The 16,811-nt window shown below is 40.2% G+C and overlaps 1 protein-coding gene across 1 annotated transcript in view; it reads right to left on the bottom strand.

The window, feature by feature from the left end:
• Window positions 1-1,316: 1,316 nt before the first annotated feature.
• Window positions 1,317-16,811, bottom strand: part of LRRD1 (leucine rich repeats and death domain containing 1) — a 191,706-nt gene continuing 176,211 nt past the window's right edge. Inside the window, exon 7 of the mRNA XM_085631088.1 lies at window positions 1,317-2,152. Within this exon, the coding sequence (XP_085487214.1) occupies window positions 1,969-2,152 (184 nt within the window). The 3' untranslated portion in view covers window positions 1,317-1,968. The remainder of the gene's footprint in view (window positions 2,153-16,811) is intronic.

Raw genomic sequence — 16,811 nt, 5'->3', positions numbered from 1 at the left:
TTTTCTTGCATCTAATGTTGCTGCTGTGTTTCCCTTTTCGGGTTTTTCTGTTTTTGAAGGTAATCCCTATGTACCTGAGATCACATGGACAAACAATCATGTAGATCACGTGAGTGGTATTACAGTTGATGTGTCTCTGTAATGTCCATTTAAAGTTGATGTCGAGATCTAGATAGAACCTTGGTGGCTTTTGTTAGGTGGCACACTGAATAGGGTCTGCACAGGTAATAGCCTACGACTGGTTATAGGCCCCATGTTAAGGACACTGTGTTGGTTCTTTTTTGCGGCCTTGGTGGTCGTGTGTGAACTAGTTGGTCACATATGTTTCTTCTCCCATTATGAGCAAATCTTGGTTTTGTCCAATTCAGTGACCCTGAGTTAATTAGGCTCCAGTTCTTATTATTCACTTTTTGAATGTGATTGGTGGCAATGTTGTATGTTGTACCTAGGACTTCTGTTTTGGGGGTGCATCCCGATTGTTCAAGAAGACTTTCTCTGTTTTGATATCTGCCCCGTTTGTAGCGTCTCTGCACAATGTGGTCTGGATAATCTCTCTCTCTTAGTTTGTGTGGGAGATCATTTGCTTGGAGTTTGTAGTCCTGGATATTACTGCAGTTTCTTCGTTTCAGTAGGAACTAGCTGTACAGAAGGTTCTCCCGCAGAGGACGTAGGTGAAAGCTATTGAACTTTAACAAGTTGTTCTACTCGGTTGGTTCATAATACGTTCTCATTTCCCTCCAGAATATGGGCGACAAGCAATATCTTGCTGTGAGTGAATGTACTTACAGTAATATCTTTCGAGAACTGGAGGGCACTGCCCCTACACCAGAAAAAGGGATCTGGTCACATGAGGTCCTGACAAAAGCCGACTGACCAAACCAGGCATAGAAAGCTGAAATATTTAGACCACCTATGTGAGATGTGAAGGATTAGTAGTTAATCCCCACACATTTCCTTAGGTTTTAACCTTACCCTATTACAATATATATTATAGTTTATTTCGGTATAGAAGGTAATTTTATTCACTTTCTCTACAGATCCCACCTAATTCTACATAAGGAACTCTCCCTCCTGGTGGAGGTGTTTCCTATCTGGACTCACCCCATGTCCAGGTAGGGGACCCGATTATAAACTACCCATTAGGTTACACCAGTGAAGATGATATATACCACTGTTTGGAACTAGTGGGTGAGGGGCTCCTAAAATGACCAGTGAGACTCTAGAATTAGAATTGTGAGGTTTCCCTCTACTTTGATTCACTTTGCACTCATTTGATGTAGTAAGGACATGATCAGTATGTAGTAATTAATGTTAATTCTTAAACAATTAGATTGTGTCTATCAGCCTTAGGTTTCTGGCAACGATTTTAGAAGTAGACATTTTGGGGAACGCTTAAAAACCCGTACTCGTGCATAGAAATCTACTAAAATTGTAGATTTCCAGGTATACACCTCTTTCTCCTAACCTTTTCTTTGTCAGTTGTCTGCAAGTGGATAGTCCACATATTTAGGGTTAGGGGAAGGTGCAATGACATGCAGTTCCAATATTTCTTACCCCAGATGGAAAACATTCTATAGGGTGGAATCGCTCACCTTGGACCACCAGGATACATACGGCCATTCCCACCCTAAATGCACACTTATTCATACAGATTTTTTTAATTGGTTTGAATGGCTGTACCCCTGGGAAGACTCATCTTCCCACCACTTTCCCAAGAATATACAGCCACTTGGCAAATCATCCAAAGCTGTAAACTCCTTCTATCATAGTAAATATCCGCAGGGCATGATTAGCTGGATCAGGATTTGTCATTTGCTGCCGCAGATGACACTTTTTGGGCACTTAAGTGAAACTAAAGCATGCAAAATGTTTTCAGAATCAGACCCGAAGGACGCCAGATCTTTACATATGAATACAGTTTTTTCATGGTTGAGCATCACTTCAACCTTTTGCGTGTCTTTCAGCGACCTAGAATTTTATTGTCTGTCCAAAGGTTTTAAAATTTCTAATTTTTTCAGCTAGAGTGTGCAAATCTGCCATGATTAGGACTCTGATGATTTGCTCAACCATCGCTGAAGGTGCACGATTGACTTGCTGTTTGGTTTTCCAAATGTTCAGGACTTGCAGAACTTTGTCTTGCAGTTGAAGAGACCTAAAAAGAAAAAAAGTTATAACATAACTTTAAATATGCATCATCATTATGGTCATGCATAGGAAATGCAGTTTATATATTTTAAATTTCATTAAAACTGTTTGGTTATGGTTTGGAATAAAGAGACAGGTCGAACCGATTCGTTTTCAAATATATTGGCTAAAAACATTGGCTTTACAGGCATGTCTGAATATAAACTTGGGAAACCAGGTCTGGAACAATACCCAGGAGCATCATTCCTCTGCAGCAGCAAATCATGTGTGCCAAAGAGGACAATTCCTGCTTTCTCAGTGCTACTTTTAGGACTTAAAGAGTTCACTCAGATTTTAATTCTGCCCTCTATCTTCCAGCCACCCAAGGGTTTTTTCCTGTTTCCCAAATATCCTCCTGTCCAGTTTTGCCTCCTCTCTTAAGACATGAGGGTATCAAGCTTGGCGAGATTACATTTTTAAGTACATTCTACCCCACTACAGTCAAAGAGAAGCAAATGTAGCAGAAACATTTGAATTTGACGTAATTCAGCCACAATACTTTTTTCGGACCCAGAATTCCTCTAAAACAGGAATGCTTCCAATATTTCACCAAGTGCAGTGGTGGCGTCAGGGATTGTTATCCCTTTCAACTGAATTGGGCCCCCTGGCCTGCAGCCCCACCCCCCACTGATTTGAAAGGGATGATATGCGCTATTGCTGGTCCCCAATGACTTTATAAGGCATGAGCTTAGTGGCCCCGGCCTTCCAAGAGCCCCGCCCGGTAATGTTATGGAATTAGCCTGCAGTACTGTTGTAATACTGCTAGCGGCGTGCAGACAAATTAAATATTTTTTTACTGTGCCTCCTGGGCAAGCACCCTTTGCGGAATAGCTTTTCAACCTTAACCCTTGTACTGTGAGGCAGTTGGTGGCATTTAATTTAAAAAAAGAGTGTTTCATGTCTCCCTCCTTACTTCCCCTTACCTCTTCTATCGGAGCACTTTCTCTTTATCTCTTTCTCAGCCTATCTACGTCTCCATATACACCCTATCTCCACTTTCTATACCTCACCTATGTCCATCTCACCTTTCTCTACCAATACATCTCGCTCTACGCCACCTCTCTCTCGAGTGCTCTCTGTGCTTGCCTTTATATCCCTACATCTTTGTTCCCTCTCTATTCCCCAACTCTCTCCAACTCAACCTTCTTTCTGCACAGTTTCCAACTCACCTCCCTGTATCGCGCCACCATCTACTTCACCTCATTTTCACCCTTCTCTCTCTCCTTACATCACCTCAATCTTTCTATGTCACCTCTCAACTCACATCTCTCCCGCAAAATCATCTCTCTGTATCCCACCTCTCTCCCACTACCTAACCTCTTAATTTACTTCACTATTCCTTTATCACTTTATCATCTCTCAACGCTCTCTTTTTTCCTTGTTCCCTCTACTACACCTCTGTCACTACTGTAATTCTTTCTCGTTACCTCTCTTTCTTTCCCAGCCTCTTTAGGTCTGACTTGACAGTGCAGATGTCTGCAGACCTTATGGGATGAACAGAAAAAGAGGTTCAAGAAGCAGTACTAAGACAAGACTTAGGCTCTGTTCACACGATGCTTAACACAAATGTTTGTTTTAAAAACCCACAAAAGACATATTTTAGTGGAATCTTGTTCAAAAAATCCTATTAATTCATAAGGGCATTTGATCAACTTCCCATATGGTAATGAGACAGAATATCGAGCAGTCGCGGCTCGCGCAATGTAATTCATTATATTTATTTATTTATGTACTTAACTCCGGTCGGCCATATGCCGGCGTTTACTACCGCCCACCCTGCCCCTCCCCCGCCCCGCCCCCACATCACTCCCTCCAGGAGCTGCGACTGATATCGAGCTGAAAAAATTCGAACTACATGAATATCAAGTTGGAAATATCGTGGAGTGGAAATATCGAGTGCAAGAATATCGTTGTCAAGAATATCAATTTGAAGGTAAGTAATATCGAATTCAAAAATATAGAAGACATTAATATCGTTTGCAAAAATATAGTTGCTTAAAATATCGATTTTTTAATTAGTGTTATGTATGTTAGTATATATTTTAAAGGGATGTGATGTAATTTTTTTGTATATGAATTGTTTGTTTTTTAGTATATGTGTTAAATTTTTTGTAGTTATCAATTTTATTTTAATTAACTTTTGCGTTTTTTAGTTCCCTAGCGGCTTGTGGGTTTATAGGGGAATAGGGTGGGAGGTAGTTTAATTATAATAAAGTAATGATTATTTTTTATTTATTAATATTTATTTGAGATTTAATAGTGTTAATTGTGGGAAGTAATTTATTTTTGATTAATAAATAATTAGTTGTTAATTGATATTAATTAATTTATTGAAAATTAATTATAGGAATTGTGTAATTCATTTTAGGTGCGGGATGTGGGGTTTATAGGGGCAAAGGGTGGGAAGCAAATTTTTGTTTAATTAGTGGTTAATTATTATTAATTAATTAATTGAAAATTAAATATGGAAATTGTGTAATTAATTTTAGGCGTGGATTGTGGGGTTTATAGGGGTAAAGGGGGGAAGTAATTTATGTTTAATTAATTAATAATTAGTTGATCATTAATATTTATTTAGAGTGTTTATTTTTGTGTGTGTGTGTTTTACTTTTATAGGGGTAAAGGGTGGGGAGTAAAGTAATTTTACTTACTTTATGATTAGTTGTTAAATACTATTAGTTTTTTAATTGAAAATAAGTTTTAATTTTGTAATTATTTTTTTACAGTTTAAGTTTAGCTGTGGGTTGTGGGGATCATATTTTTTATGAGTTTTAATTTGTTTTTTGATTAATATAATTTCTTTAATTGGTAATTAATTATGTTAATGATGGAAGTACATTTAAAAAAAAAATTAGATGTGGGTTGTGAATTGTGTGGTGTTTTAGGGTGGGAGAAAAAACTAAATTTATGTAATAATTAATGTTTTTGTTTCTAAATATTTCCTAATTAAAAATATTTTGTTGAAAATACTTTTTTCGTTTATTTAATACAATATTTGTAGGTATTTGTCATATGTATTTAACATTATAATATGTTTTAATTCAACAATATATTAAATATATTTGTATTTTAATTTTTAACATATTTATATATTTTATTTTATTTGTTTTTTTAATATTTTTTGTTTTTGTTAATAATTTGTTTGTTTTTAATTTTGAGCTGACTGGAGTGGGAATAGTAATTTGTGCCCCTCCGCTGTCCAACACTTTCCCTACTGTTACACTTATTGGAGTGGGAATAGTCATTTTTACCTGTCCGCTATCCAACACTTTCCCTACTGTTGCCCTGACTGGAGTGGGAATAAAAATTTTTACCTCTCCGCTATCCAACACTTTCCCTACTGTTGCACTCACTGGAGTGGGAATAGTAGTTTTTACCCCTCCACTATCCAACACTTTCCCTACTGTTGCACTGACTGTAGTGGGAAATTGAAGTTTAAAGATCTTTTAATAGTTTAATGTTTTAAGTTACAATAGAAAGTTTTTTTAATTAGATTGTATGTTATTGATATATTATCTACTGGCGGTCGCCAGTAGATAGTTATAGTTAGGACCGTGTTTCCATAGGAAATCCGCAACATTCTATTTGGAATAACTTTGGCGCCGGTTGACGAATCCTCGCAAAATTTTCAAAATAGGTGGGGCGCTCCGCTCCTACCCTCAAAGTCTCGGGGTGATTCGTCAAGCGGGGGCCAAGAAAAAAGGGGGGTCCCAAAACACATTTTCCCCATGCATTTTTCCATAGGGACCTTTAGTCCAAGGTACAGCCCGAACGGCTGAACAGAATTACTTGAAATTTGGCATAGAGGTAGTCCTCAGGTCAGCGAAGTTCCTTTTGCAGGTATGGTGTCAATCTGTTCAGTAGTTCCTGAGAAAATCAAAAGTAAAGTCATATATATATATGTGGGCGGAGCCTAACCACACATCTCATCCTGAGATCTGATTGGCTGTCAGCACTTCATCCAAGAAGTGTTGGCAGCCATCTTGGGACCAATATACATGATAGCACCTCATTAAAAAGCATTGCAGTTAATAGAAGGTTTTAAGACTTTAGTTACATTATAAATCATTTGTTGATGGTACCATACTCATTTTAGGAATTGTGGTATGTTCTAAGGTGATTTCACCATGTGAAAAAGCCTTCTGCTGGGATATCATGATTGAGAGAAAAATATTTTCTCATGCTTTTCCCACAGAGGTTTGGAAGGTGATCTATAAGCTAAACTGAGAGCATATTTTCTGTAAATTCACATTATCTTTCTCAGTCATGTGAGAATGAAGTCTGACATTCTCAGTAAAACATGTCCATCCAACAAGGGCAGAGACTGTCAGTTGATTCCTTTGTGTTCTACTGCAGCTTCCCAGAGTGTTCCAAAGAACAACTAGAGCGCTAACAGTCCTACTTATGATAAACGTACGGCACACCTGAAGCCATCTTGCTTGGATTAAAGTGGTAACTCTTAAAACATTTAATTTTAAAAGGAACAAAATGAGAGGGTTCATTTTTCCATAAAAAGTATGATTAGTGCTGCAGAAAGAAAAATTAGGGCACATTTTGAGTGACTTCTCAAATCCTCTTCTATTTCATTAAACAATTCTGACACGCAGACTGAAACATGCACTTTCAATACCAGCACCAGTTTTCCCTGGTGAGCAGTAGCTTTACTACAGTGATCTAATGAGCAAAAAGAGTGCTAACATTCTGAATTTATGGCAAATGTGTGACACATCTGAATGCCTTCTTGATGGAATCAAAGTAAAAAACTGAAAGTATTTCCCACTGAGGAGACTGCAGTAAATGAGGAAATTAGGAAACTTCATAACAAATAAGTCTCCCAAGATGGCCACCAGAGACAAAAGAGCCCAAATGTGGCCCAAATATCACCCAGATGTAGCCCAAGTATAGCCCAATGACAGAATGTCCCAGAGTGTTCTTAAAAACAACTAGAGCGCTTACTGTCTTCATTATGACAAAAGTATGGCACACCTGAAGCCATCTTGATTGGAATAAACTGGTAACACTTAAAACATTTAATTTAAAAAGGAACACAATGAGGGGGTTCATTTTGCCATAGAAATTATGATTAATGCTGAAGAAAGAAAATGAGGGCACATTTTGAGTGACTTCTCAAATCCTCTTCTATTTCATTAAAAAATTCTGACATGCAGACTGAAACATGCACTTTTAATACCAGGAGCAGACTTCCATGGTGAACAGTAGTTTTACTACAGTGATCTAATGAGCAACTAGAGTGCTAACATTCAGAATGTATGGCAAATGTGTGACATATCTGAATACCTTCTTGATGGAATCAAAGTAAAAAAACTGAAAGCATTTCCTACTGAGGAGACTGCAGTACATGAGGAAATTAGGAAACTTCATAACAAATAAATCTCCCAAAATGGTCACCGAAGACAAAAGAGCCCAAATGTAGCCCAAAATCACCCAGATGTAGCCCAAATATAGCCCAATGACAGAAGTGTGCAAAACACTTATTATTTTGTGTTTTTGCAGTGTTATATAGTGCAGACTTTTCAGGTATTGGAGTGCTTTACATGAGCATTGGTTACATCACACAAGAACAAATTCATTTTGGTTGTAGACATCGGGAGACTAAGTGATTTGACCAGAATCACAGAATGTCGAGCTGAAGCAGAAACTCCAACCTGGTCCCCAGTTGCAAAGTCTGCAGTTCTGGAAGTAACACCACATCCTCTCCCCTAAGTGCAACATTTAATCAAGTGGTCAACTGGATAAAAAAACATAAAGATAACAAATAATTTAAAAGTGCTTTGTCACTATTTGAAAATTCAGAAAATATGTCCTTATTTTAGTCTTTTAGAGCACTAACCATAATTTTGATGCCAATAAGACCCTCTCATATATGTAATTTCTAAAGGAAATGCTCTAGGTATTACAGTTTTGATTACATCAAGATGACGTCAGGCGTTCCACACTTTTGTAATAAATATAGAATGTTAGCAATCTAGTTGTTCATTAGGATACTGTTGAGAGGCAGAGGCCAGGGGCACGGACTCTGAAAATTGAAGGCAGGTAGGAGGGTGCAAAGGCAACAATTTAACCACACTGAGCAGGCAGGAAGGGCCGTGGCAGCACAACAGACTATGGAGGGCAGTGGAAATGGGGGCAGGGGCAACAAACCACCAATACAGGACTTGCAAGAGAGGCTGTGGCAATGTAATAGACCATTGTGGGCAGAAGGAAGAGGCAATGGTAGTACAACCATACATACCAACAGACCCGATTCAGCAAGGAAACGTCCAATGTTTTTAAGCTCAAATGGGCTTTATTTGATCTGTCTCCTGTCTACAATCTCCTCTTTTTCAATGTAACTCAAAGGGGAAAATCATTACCCCAGTTTTTTATCAAAATCTCCCTCTTAACAAGTTCAAAATGTTCGCAAGTATGGTACATTGGATCATGGAAGGAAATGGGGTAGGGACATGGACTTGGATAACAGAGGACAGGAGGGACATGGAGAGGTGCACCAAACTGACCCTGCAGGGCAGGCATCAGGGTTTGCAGCAGCACAATACACCTCACAGGGCATGTGGGACGGGAGTGCAGCACAACAATCCATAGAAAGCAAGAGGGAGGGGACAGGACCATGCACATGGACAACAGAGAACAGAGGGGCAAGAGGCAATGGTAGCTAGCTGACCATAATGGACAGACAGGAGAGAAAGCTGCAGCATGACAGACCATAAAGGGCAGGAGGGACGGATCAGGGGCATTACAATGGAACAGACAAGCCAGGAGGGAGGGAGTAGGGGTCTGCACATGTAAACAGAGGGCTGGGGGCAAGGGGGCAGGGCAGGAGCAGCAAGATAGCCATGGAGGTCAGGCAGGATGGGCACTAGAAGCAAGACACACCATGAAGAGCAACAGTGAGACTGTGATGGCATACACACAGACCATGGAGGGAAGGTGGGAGGGGGTCAGGGGCAGCTAACTGACCACACAGGGAAGGTGGGAGGGGCAATGGCAGCACAGAAGACCATGCATGGCAAGTGGGAGGGTTAGTGGCAGCACAATGGCTATGATGGGCAAGAAGGAGGGTGCAGGGGCATGCACAAAGGACGATGGAGGATAGAAGGGAGGGTCAGGACCTGTGCACAGACAAGAAAGTTCAGGGGAAGGGGCCTCACAACAGACCGCACAGGGCAGGCAGGAGGAGCAGTTGCAGCACAACAGACCAGGGAGAGCAGAAGGGTGTGGCAGTACAATGGACCATGTGGACAGGAGGAAGAGGATAGGGGCATGGCATGTGGACAGGCAGGGTGGAGGTGGCAGGGACAGGTTACAGTCATCTGACAATGCTAGGCAGGTGGGAGGGGAGTGGCAGCTCAACAGAACACTCAAGAGTAGATAGGAGTGGCAGGTCCATGGAACATGGTGGGCAAAAAGGATGGAGCAGGGGCATGCACAAAGACATCGGAGGGCAGGGGGAAGGAGAATAGGGGCAGCAAGCTAAGCACAGAGTTTAAGCAGGAGGTCAATGAAAGGGACATAGAATTGGGCAATGGAGGGCAGGAGGAGTAGACTGGTACATCATACTAAATTGAGGGCAGTGGCAGCACATCAGGCCATGCATGGCAGGAGGGAGGAGGCTAGTCCATGGATTCACACAACAGAGGATAGGGAGGAGGGGGATGGGGCAGCAAGCTAACTGTTCAGAGAAGGCGGGTATTAGGAACTTTATTGTTGTTAAAACGTGTGTCTGTGCGAACTACTTAAAATATGAACAAGTATGCAGCATAATCTCACTTTTATTCAGGAAGAAGTGGACGTTTGTGACTGTGACTCCGGGCTCACTTGGCAGAAACACCCCCTGACCCTCCACCCCCTATCGCAAAATGTAATGCCCGTGAAAAGGGTAGGTGAGCACAGTGTTATATAGAACATAGTCCTGAGAGCACGATTGAAAATGAAAACTAGATATAGTGTATGGTATAAACTATGCACCAAAAAGTGTGATATAAGATGAACCGGGCGTGAAATATAATATACAATACATTGTGCGCAATGACAGATTCATTGGAGAGCGCAAGATAGCACAGGCACTAGCGCGTGCTATGCGATATGCGCCTTGGAGTGTAATATGCACAGGGCAGTGTTGTGTAACCTAACTAGTCTCTAAAGTTGTAATATAAAATATGTGCTGGGGAGTGTAACGTTGCATATGCACTGTGACAAAGATATGGATCCCAGATTGTAATATGTATGGCATAGCACTGTGCGTTATAACATAGGCATCGAGGAAGGCACGTTAGATGGGGCAATATAACCCGTGCGAAGACAAGTGTGGCATGACATATTCACGGGGTGGTGTTACAGTGCACATGGGCTAGAGAGTGTCATAGCATATGCACTAGCTAGTGGAATACAACACAGAGGTGTGTGGCACTCAGCAGGCAATGCTGGGTGTAACACAGCATTGGGCTCTGCCAGGAGCGCGCTGTGACTCTCAAGTGATGTTCGTCCCCTTTCCAGAGAGTAAAATAAAAAGTATTACACATCCGGCAGTGGATGTGTGTTTTATTAATCGTGAGGGGGGTTTCTTGCATAGTTTTGGTCGAATTTTTGTCAAATCCCCTTTGAATGGCTTGGTGTGCATGTGTATTAAATGTGCCCGTCAATAGCTACCCATGTTTGTATAAATAAACGACAAGGGTGTCTACCGGGATTAGGCACGGTAGGGCATCAGACATGTCAGAGCTTCACTAGTGGTGTAAACACATTCCACGTGGATTCATTGTATGCATAGTCGCCTTTTAATGAATATCACGCAAATCGTCATGGTGATAGGTACGTACGGTTTGTCCAGCATGTCCTAGGTGTGTCTATAAATATATATTTTTTTAAAATAATAAAAAACAGTGGCCGAACCTGGGGATTGGGGTAAAAAAAATATAATTAGGAGACAGGCCCTGGGGGATGGGGTCATCAGGGCCAATAAATTAGAATAAGAAGGGGAACCACACAGCCCCCCTTCTTAAAAAATTAAAATAAATAAAAGACTGGCATCGTGCCGGAGGCGACGCCCCCTCCTTGCAGCACTCTGCAAACGCGCCCCCTGGTGAGTTGTAAGTTGGGGAATTAATTCCTCTTCAATACTGAGGGTCCCTGAGGGCCAACTAGCCCAACAGGCATCTCCAGTATGCGCCAGGGAGCTGCGCTGCAGACAGGTGTTCTGAGGCCAAGCCCCTTTTTATACCTCTCTGCAACGCAGCTCTGTGGCGCTTACTGGAGGTACCTAGTGGTCTAGTTTGACCCTAGGGACCCTTATGATTCAAGGGGACTTAATCTCTCAACTTAGAACAGCCACAGGGCGCGTTTACACAGTGGTGAAGGGAGGGGACGGGGCCTGAGGTGACGTGTGCAAACACGCACTATGGCACGTTTTAAATTGGGGATATAATTTCCCTTCAATACTGAGGGCCCCTGGGGGCTAACTAGCCCACCAAGTGCTTCCAGTAAGCGCCACTGAGCTGCATTGCAGAGAGGTGGTCCAGGCCGTGCCACTTTTTACACCTCTCTGCAACGCAGCTCTGTGGCACTTAGTGGAGGTACCTAGTGGGCTAGTTGGACCCTAGGGACCCTCAGGATTCAAATGAACTTAATCTCCCAACTAAAAATGGACACAGGGCGTGTTTACACAGTGGTGAAGGGAGGGGACGGGGCCTGAGTTAACGTGTGCAAAAACACCCTGTGGCCTGTTTTAAGAGGTAGTTTTAATCCCCCTGCCCTATTATATACTAGGGGCTTACAGAGGAGGTCATGCTAATCACAGGGGGACCCCAACGCATAATGTTCCCTAGTGTATGTAGGTGTTTTCACTGTATTCTAAGTGTCTTTTAACATAGCACTGGCTCTAGGACTGGTTAGTCAGACTCAGTTACCACCAGTATCCGTCTGAAAAAGTTGAGGGTACAGGATGATTTTGCAACAAGGCTTCTTTCTGCTCTTCTTTTTGTTCTTTCTGCACGTTATCCTTCTTCCTGCACTTTTCTTCGTCTTTGAGGACTTCTGTTGCTTCTTTCTGCACTTCTTTTTTTTCTTTCTGTGCATTTTTTCTTCTTTCTTCACATGTCCTATCTCTGTAGGCATAGTTAGAAATTAGCATTTAAAAAACCTTTGAAATTCACAGAAAAAACCATAGGTTTCAGGCACGTTATAGTTAGGAATTAGCATTTAAAAAACCTCAGAAATTCACTGAAAAAACCATAGGTTTCAGGGGTGTTATAGTTAGCTGGACTTTTCACTTGTACAAAACCATTGAAATTCCCCCGTTATAGTTAGTTCAGCTAACTATAACTCGCACGCCCGCAATGCACTGCTGATGACGTCACATATTACATCACTCAGGACATGGTCAGTGACATCACTCATGACATCACTGATGACATCTCAAATGACATCACTGATGACATCACTGATGACATCACTGATGACATCATCCTTGTGATAGAGTGGCAGACCTCCTCTCACCCTCATATAACCTTTGATACACACATTCAAAAATAGAGACTACAATTTTCAAAACAATGGACATACCAATACCAGTTACAACAACCTCTTCAATAATTCTAAGATCCACATACACATCCACTCATTCACCAACAGTCCTATACAGTCACTCATACATGTACTCACTCATCATATGTACTCATACACCTATACATCCTGTTACACAATGCCACTCATCCATAGAGTTACTCACACACATAGTCACTCATGCTAATAAAGAATCAAACATACATTTACTTGCATATACAGTTATACACACACCACCACACTTACTTCTACGGAAACTTACACATACTTAGTCTTTTAAACAATTACTTATAGAAACACATACTTATTCATACAGGAACTCTTTCAATCTCTCACTCTCACATATACTCACTTATATACACCAATAGTCACATATACTAGTTTAAAACATATGTAGTTACTCATAAAGACACTATTGAGACAGTCATTCACTCACTAACACACCCATACACACACTCATCCACCCATACAGTCCTGCACACATGCTGTCTTCAACACATACAAACAGTGAGTCACTCATTCATGCAACTATGCACTACGTAATACCCCCCACCGAAATATGCAGACACTCAGACTGATACTCAAAAAACCAACTAATAACCTATATAGACACCCATGTAGCTACTCACCAACCCATGCAGCCACTTATACACAAAGTGAGAGACTGATACAGATATTAACATATTTAAACATTACTCACTAAGCCATGTATTCACTATGATACACTTAATCAGTCAGTTACACAATCAATTTTTCAAAAACAAATCATCCATTTAGACACTTATATACCCATTTATTCTTCCATCGACCTTGAGATATACATATATAAAACATATTTAATTTTCAGAAAAACACACATTCACTGGATGATGTCATCAGTGATGTCATCAGTGATGTCATTTGAGATGTCATCAGTGATGTCATGAGTGATGTCACTGACCATGTCATGAGTGATGTAATATGTGACGTCATCAGCAGTGCATTGCGGGCGCGTGAGTTATAGTTAGCTGAACTAACTATAACGGGGGATTTTCAATGGTTTTGTACAAGTGAAAAGTCCAGCTAACTATAACACCCCTGAAACCTATGGTTTTTTCAGTGAATATATATATATATATACATATATATATATATCCAACAAAAAGAGCTGCAGAGCCAGATTACGGATGAAAAACCATGCGTTTATTTTCATAATGAAAAGTGACTGCAACCTCATTTCCTTACGCGTTTCAGCTTAACAAAGCCTTGATTACAGGTGAGTAGAATTGCAACACAGGGAGGTGCTTGTGTCCATTAACCCACGTGGTTTGTGTCACACTACTACGGGTCCCAGGATGCACCAGTGTTGTAATAATAGTCCATGTATATGGTGAGATATTTAATTAAACTGCAAGGCGTCCAAAACACCATATTTAGATTTGTAATGTTATCAGTGCATCTTGTCTGCTTTAAATAAAGTGCTCACGTGCTTGTTGCTAAAATGGCAAAAGCACATTGTCATGATAATGAAATCCGAAACCGTCCAAGAGAGGTTGTTACCTCTCTCTTCTCCTTTTCTCACCTCGTGTCCAGAAATTCCTTGGCAAATCTATTTACGTCTGGCACGAAGCAAGCAGGTCATGCACCCATAGATATGTCACCATACATCAACAAAACACTCCTTGAATGTGGCCCCCCAACCTTGTAGGGCGGCTGCTGCGAACAGGAATAATGGAGATCTATATATATTTGTAAATTTTATATAATTTTAAAATCATAAAATACATTGAAATTAATAGTTTATTAATTGTTTTAAAGTCAATATATATTAATTATTATGTATGTGTGTTTAATTAAGTTTATTTGCTATCTTTGTTAAAATGTATATTAAAACTAATTTATTTTCTAAAAGTAATTTTATTTATTATATTTAATATTTATTATTTTATATATATATATATATATATATATATATATATATATATCGATATTTTGTACAACTATATTTTTGACATCAATATTTTTTTCAATATTTTTGTACTTACCTGTTTGAGTATATGGAGTCGATATTTATGCATTCTATATTTTAACCTCGATATTTTTTTCATCTATATTTTTGTAGTCTATATTCTGTCTGTGAACCTTCCTATATTTCCTTCTTGACCAAGTTAGGACGTTCAACAGTAATATCATGGAGTAATCTGGGATTGTCCCATAACGGGATGTAGTCATGCTCCCTCACTTATTTAAACTTCAGCATCTGAATAAAGCAGTATTTTGAGGGGTCCTGGAATATTTGAGCTAGCAGGTTCACAGAGTAATTTGAGTGCTGCCATTCTCAGAGATGTCCAGTGTTGGTGAGCAAAGACAGGAGCCAAGATACCCATAGGAGAAATGTTTATGCAGTTCGTGAATATCCTGAAAATCTGGTGCTACTCTGACCTTCATGGACCAAAGTTGGATATGCCTATTTGCGTCTTGTGCAAACCAATAGCATTGTTGTAAGCCCATTCTCTGCAAATATTCTCTTCCTGGCCTTGTGGGTTGGTTGCAATGAATGGCAGTGAAATAAATCCATAATTGTTTTATTTAAGTTTACTTTTGGTATTGTAAAAATGCAGGTATATTATTGGGCAGTGTTTGCTGATCCTTTAGAACATTAAATATACAGCATGTGGGGTGAATGGACTCTCCAGTGAAGGCTGGTAATGTGTTTATGTTGTACAGAGATTCCAAATTCTTCCAACAAGGACTGACTGGGCCCTCCAGGTACCTTGATTGCCCCTGTTTACTCACATCCTCCCTGTTTCTTTTCACATTTTTGATGTTAAAACATATCTTGCATCTCCATTTCTTGAAACCATTGCTTCTTTATTTATTATTTGAAGTGGTTCTTTACATCACCGATCATAACAAACTGCTTGCCACCTGTGTGCATTTGTCATCACTTCGTGCACATTTTTGTATTGATTACCAGCGGAAGAGGTATAGGGAGCTGTCTGTGTTACAAGCCTAAATCTAAATACATTTCCTAATTTCTTACAGTCTTACAGTTAAGGAAGAGAATTAAAATAATGAATTGTGAGGGGATTTCAACACTTATAACTTGTGGGTGAAGGAAATTATTTGTCTAGCATCCTTCATCGTAAGTGAGGACTGGCCTAATAGGGTATGAATATGGCTTGAATCAGAAAGACCTCTAGCTGGCCACAGTCAGTCAGCCACAAGTCAGGTCAGTGCATTTAAAAATCTGAACTTCCCCACCTCTTTGTACTGCACATACATTTACTAAGGACAATTTTTGTAGGTTACGTTTAAGCTAAATCTTGTTAGACCATCTTGGAATCGTAAAGTAAGAGAGTATGCTACAAGACCTTTCAAAGATGGCTGCATATGCATGCATATATGTGCATAGTCAGGGACAGCTATCTCTGAATGTTTTATGTTATAAGAATAACAAAACCTATTCCAAGATGGGCACATAGGGATGTGTGCACATGGACAGTCATCTTTGAATTGGTTTTGCAATATATGCAACATAAATCTTTCTAAGATGGATCCCTAGGCGTGCCATGTGTGCACATGTATGGATGGCTGCCTTTGAAGTTTGTCAGTTATCTTGGAACAGTAAACAATAATAAAGTAGCTTAAAACCTTCAGAGATGGCTGCTCATGTTTGTGCATGCAGGCAGTATCAAAAATTGGGTTTGTGCTATTCCTATAAAGACAGAGGAGGGGGGAGTGAATAAAGTGATACTAGTGTTCCAGTAGTGGGGAGTGCCCCAATTAGGAGCAAGTGCCCTCACACACCCTGAAAGGTGTCATGCTTCATCATTGGGCAAGCTCCTCATTGAGCCGGTGCTGAAATGCCCGATGGGCACTCACAAGGGGGATCTTTGCCGGAGGTCTTTTTATATATGCCGTATGATGAAGTGGGGATGAGACGGTGGTAAATTTTGTAGTGTGTGGAAGAGTTTTTTAGTAGTAGTGAATTAAAATAGGTATAGTGCCGTTCGTAGTCAATTACCTTTATTGATGGAACTCGCTACCCTAGTTAAAAAGGTGCTGCT

The sequence above is a fragment of the Triturus cristatus genome, chromosome 10, assembly GCF_964204655.1.
Source record: "Triturus cristatus chromosome 10, aTriCri1.1, whole genome shotgun sequence".
Taxonomy (NCBI): domain Eukaryota; kingdom Metazoa; phylum Chordata; class Amphibia; order Caudata; family Salamandridae; genus Triturus; species Triturus cristatus.
Note: the sequence above shows the minus strand (reverse complement) of the source record. Positions and strands in the feature narration are given on the sequence as shown.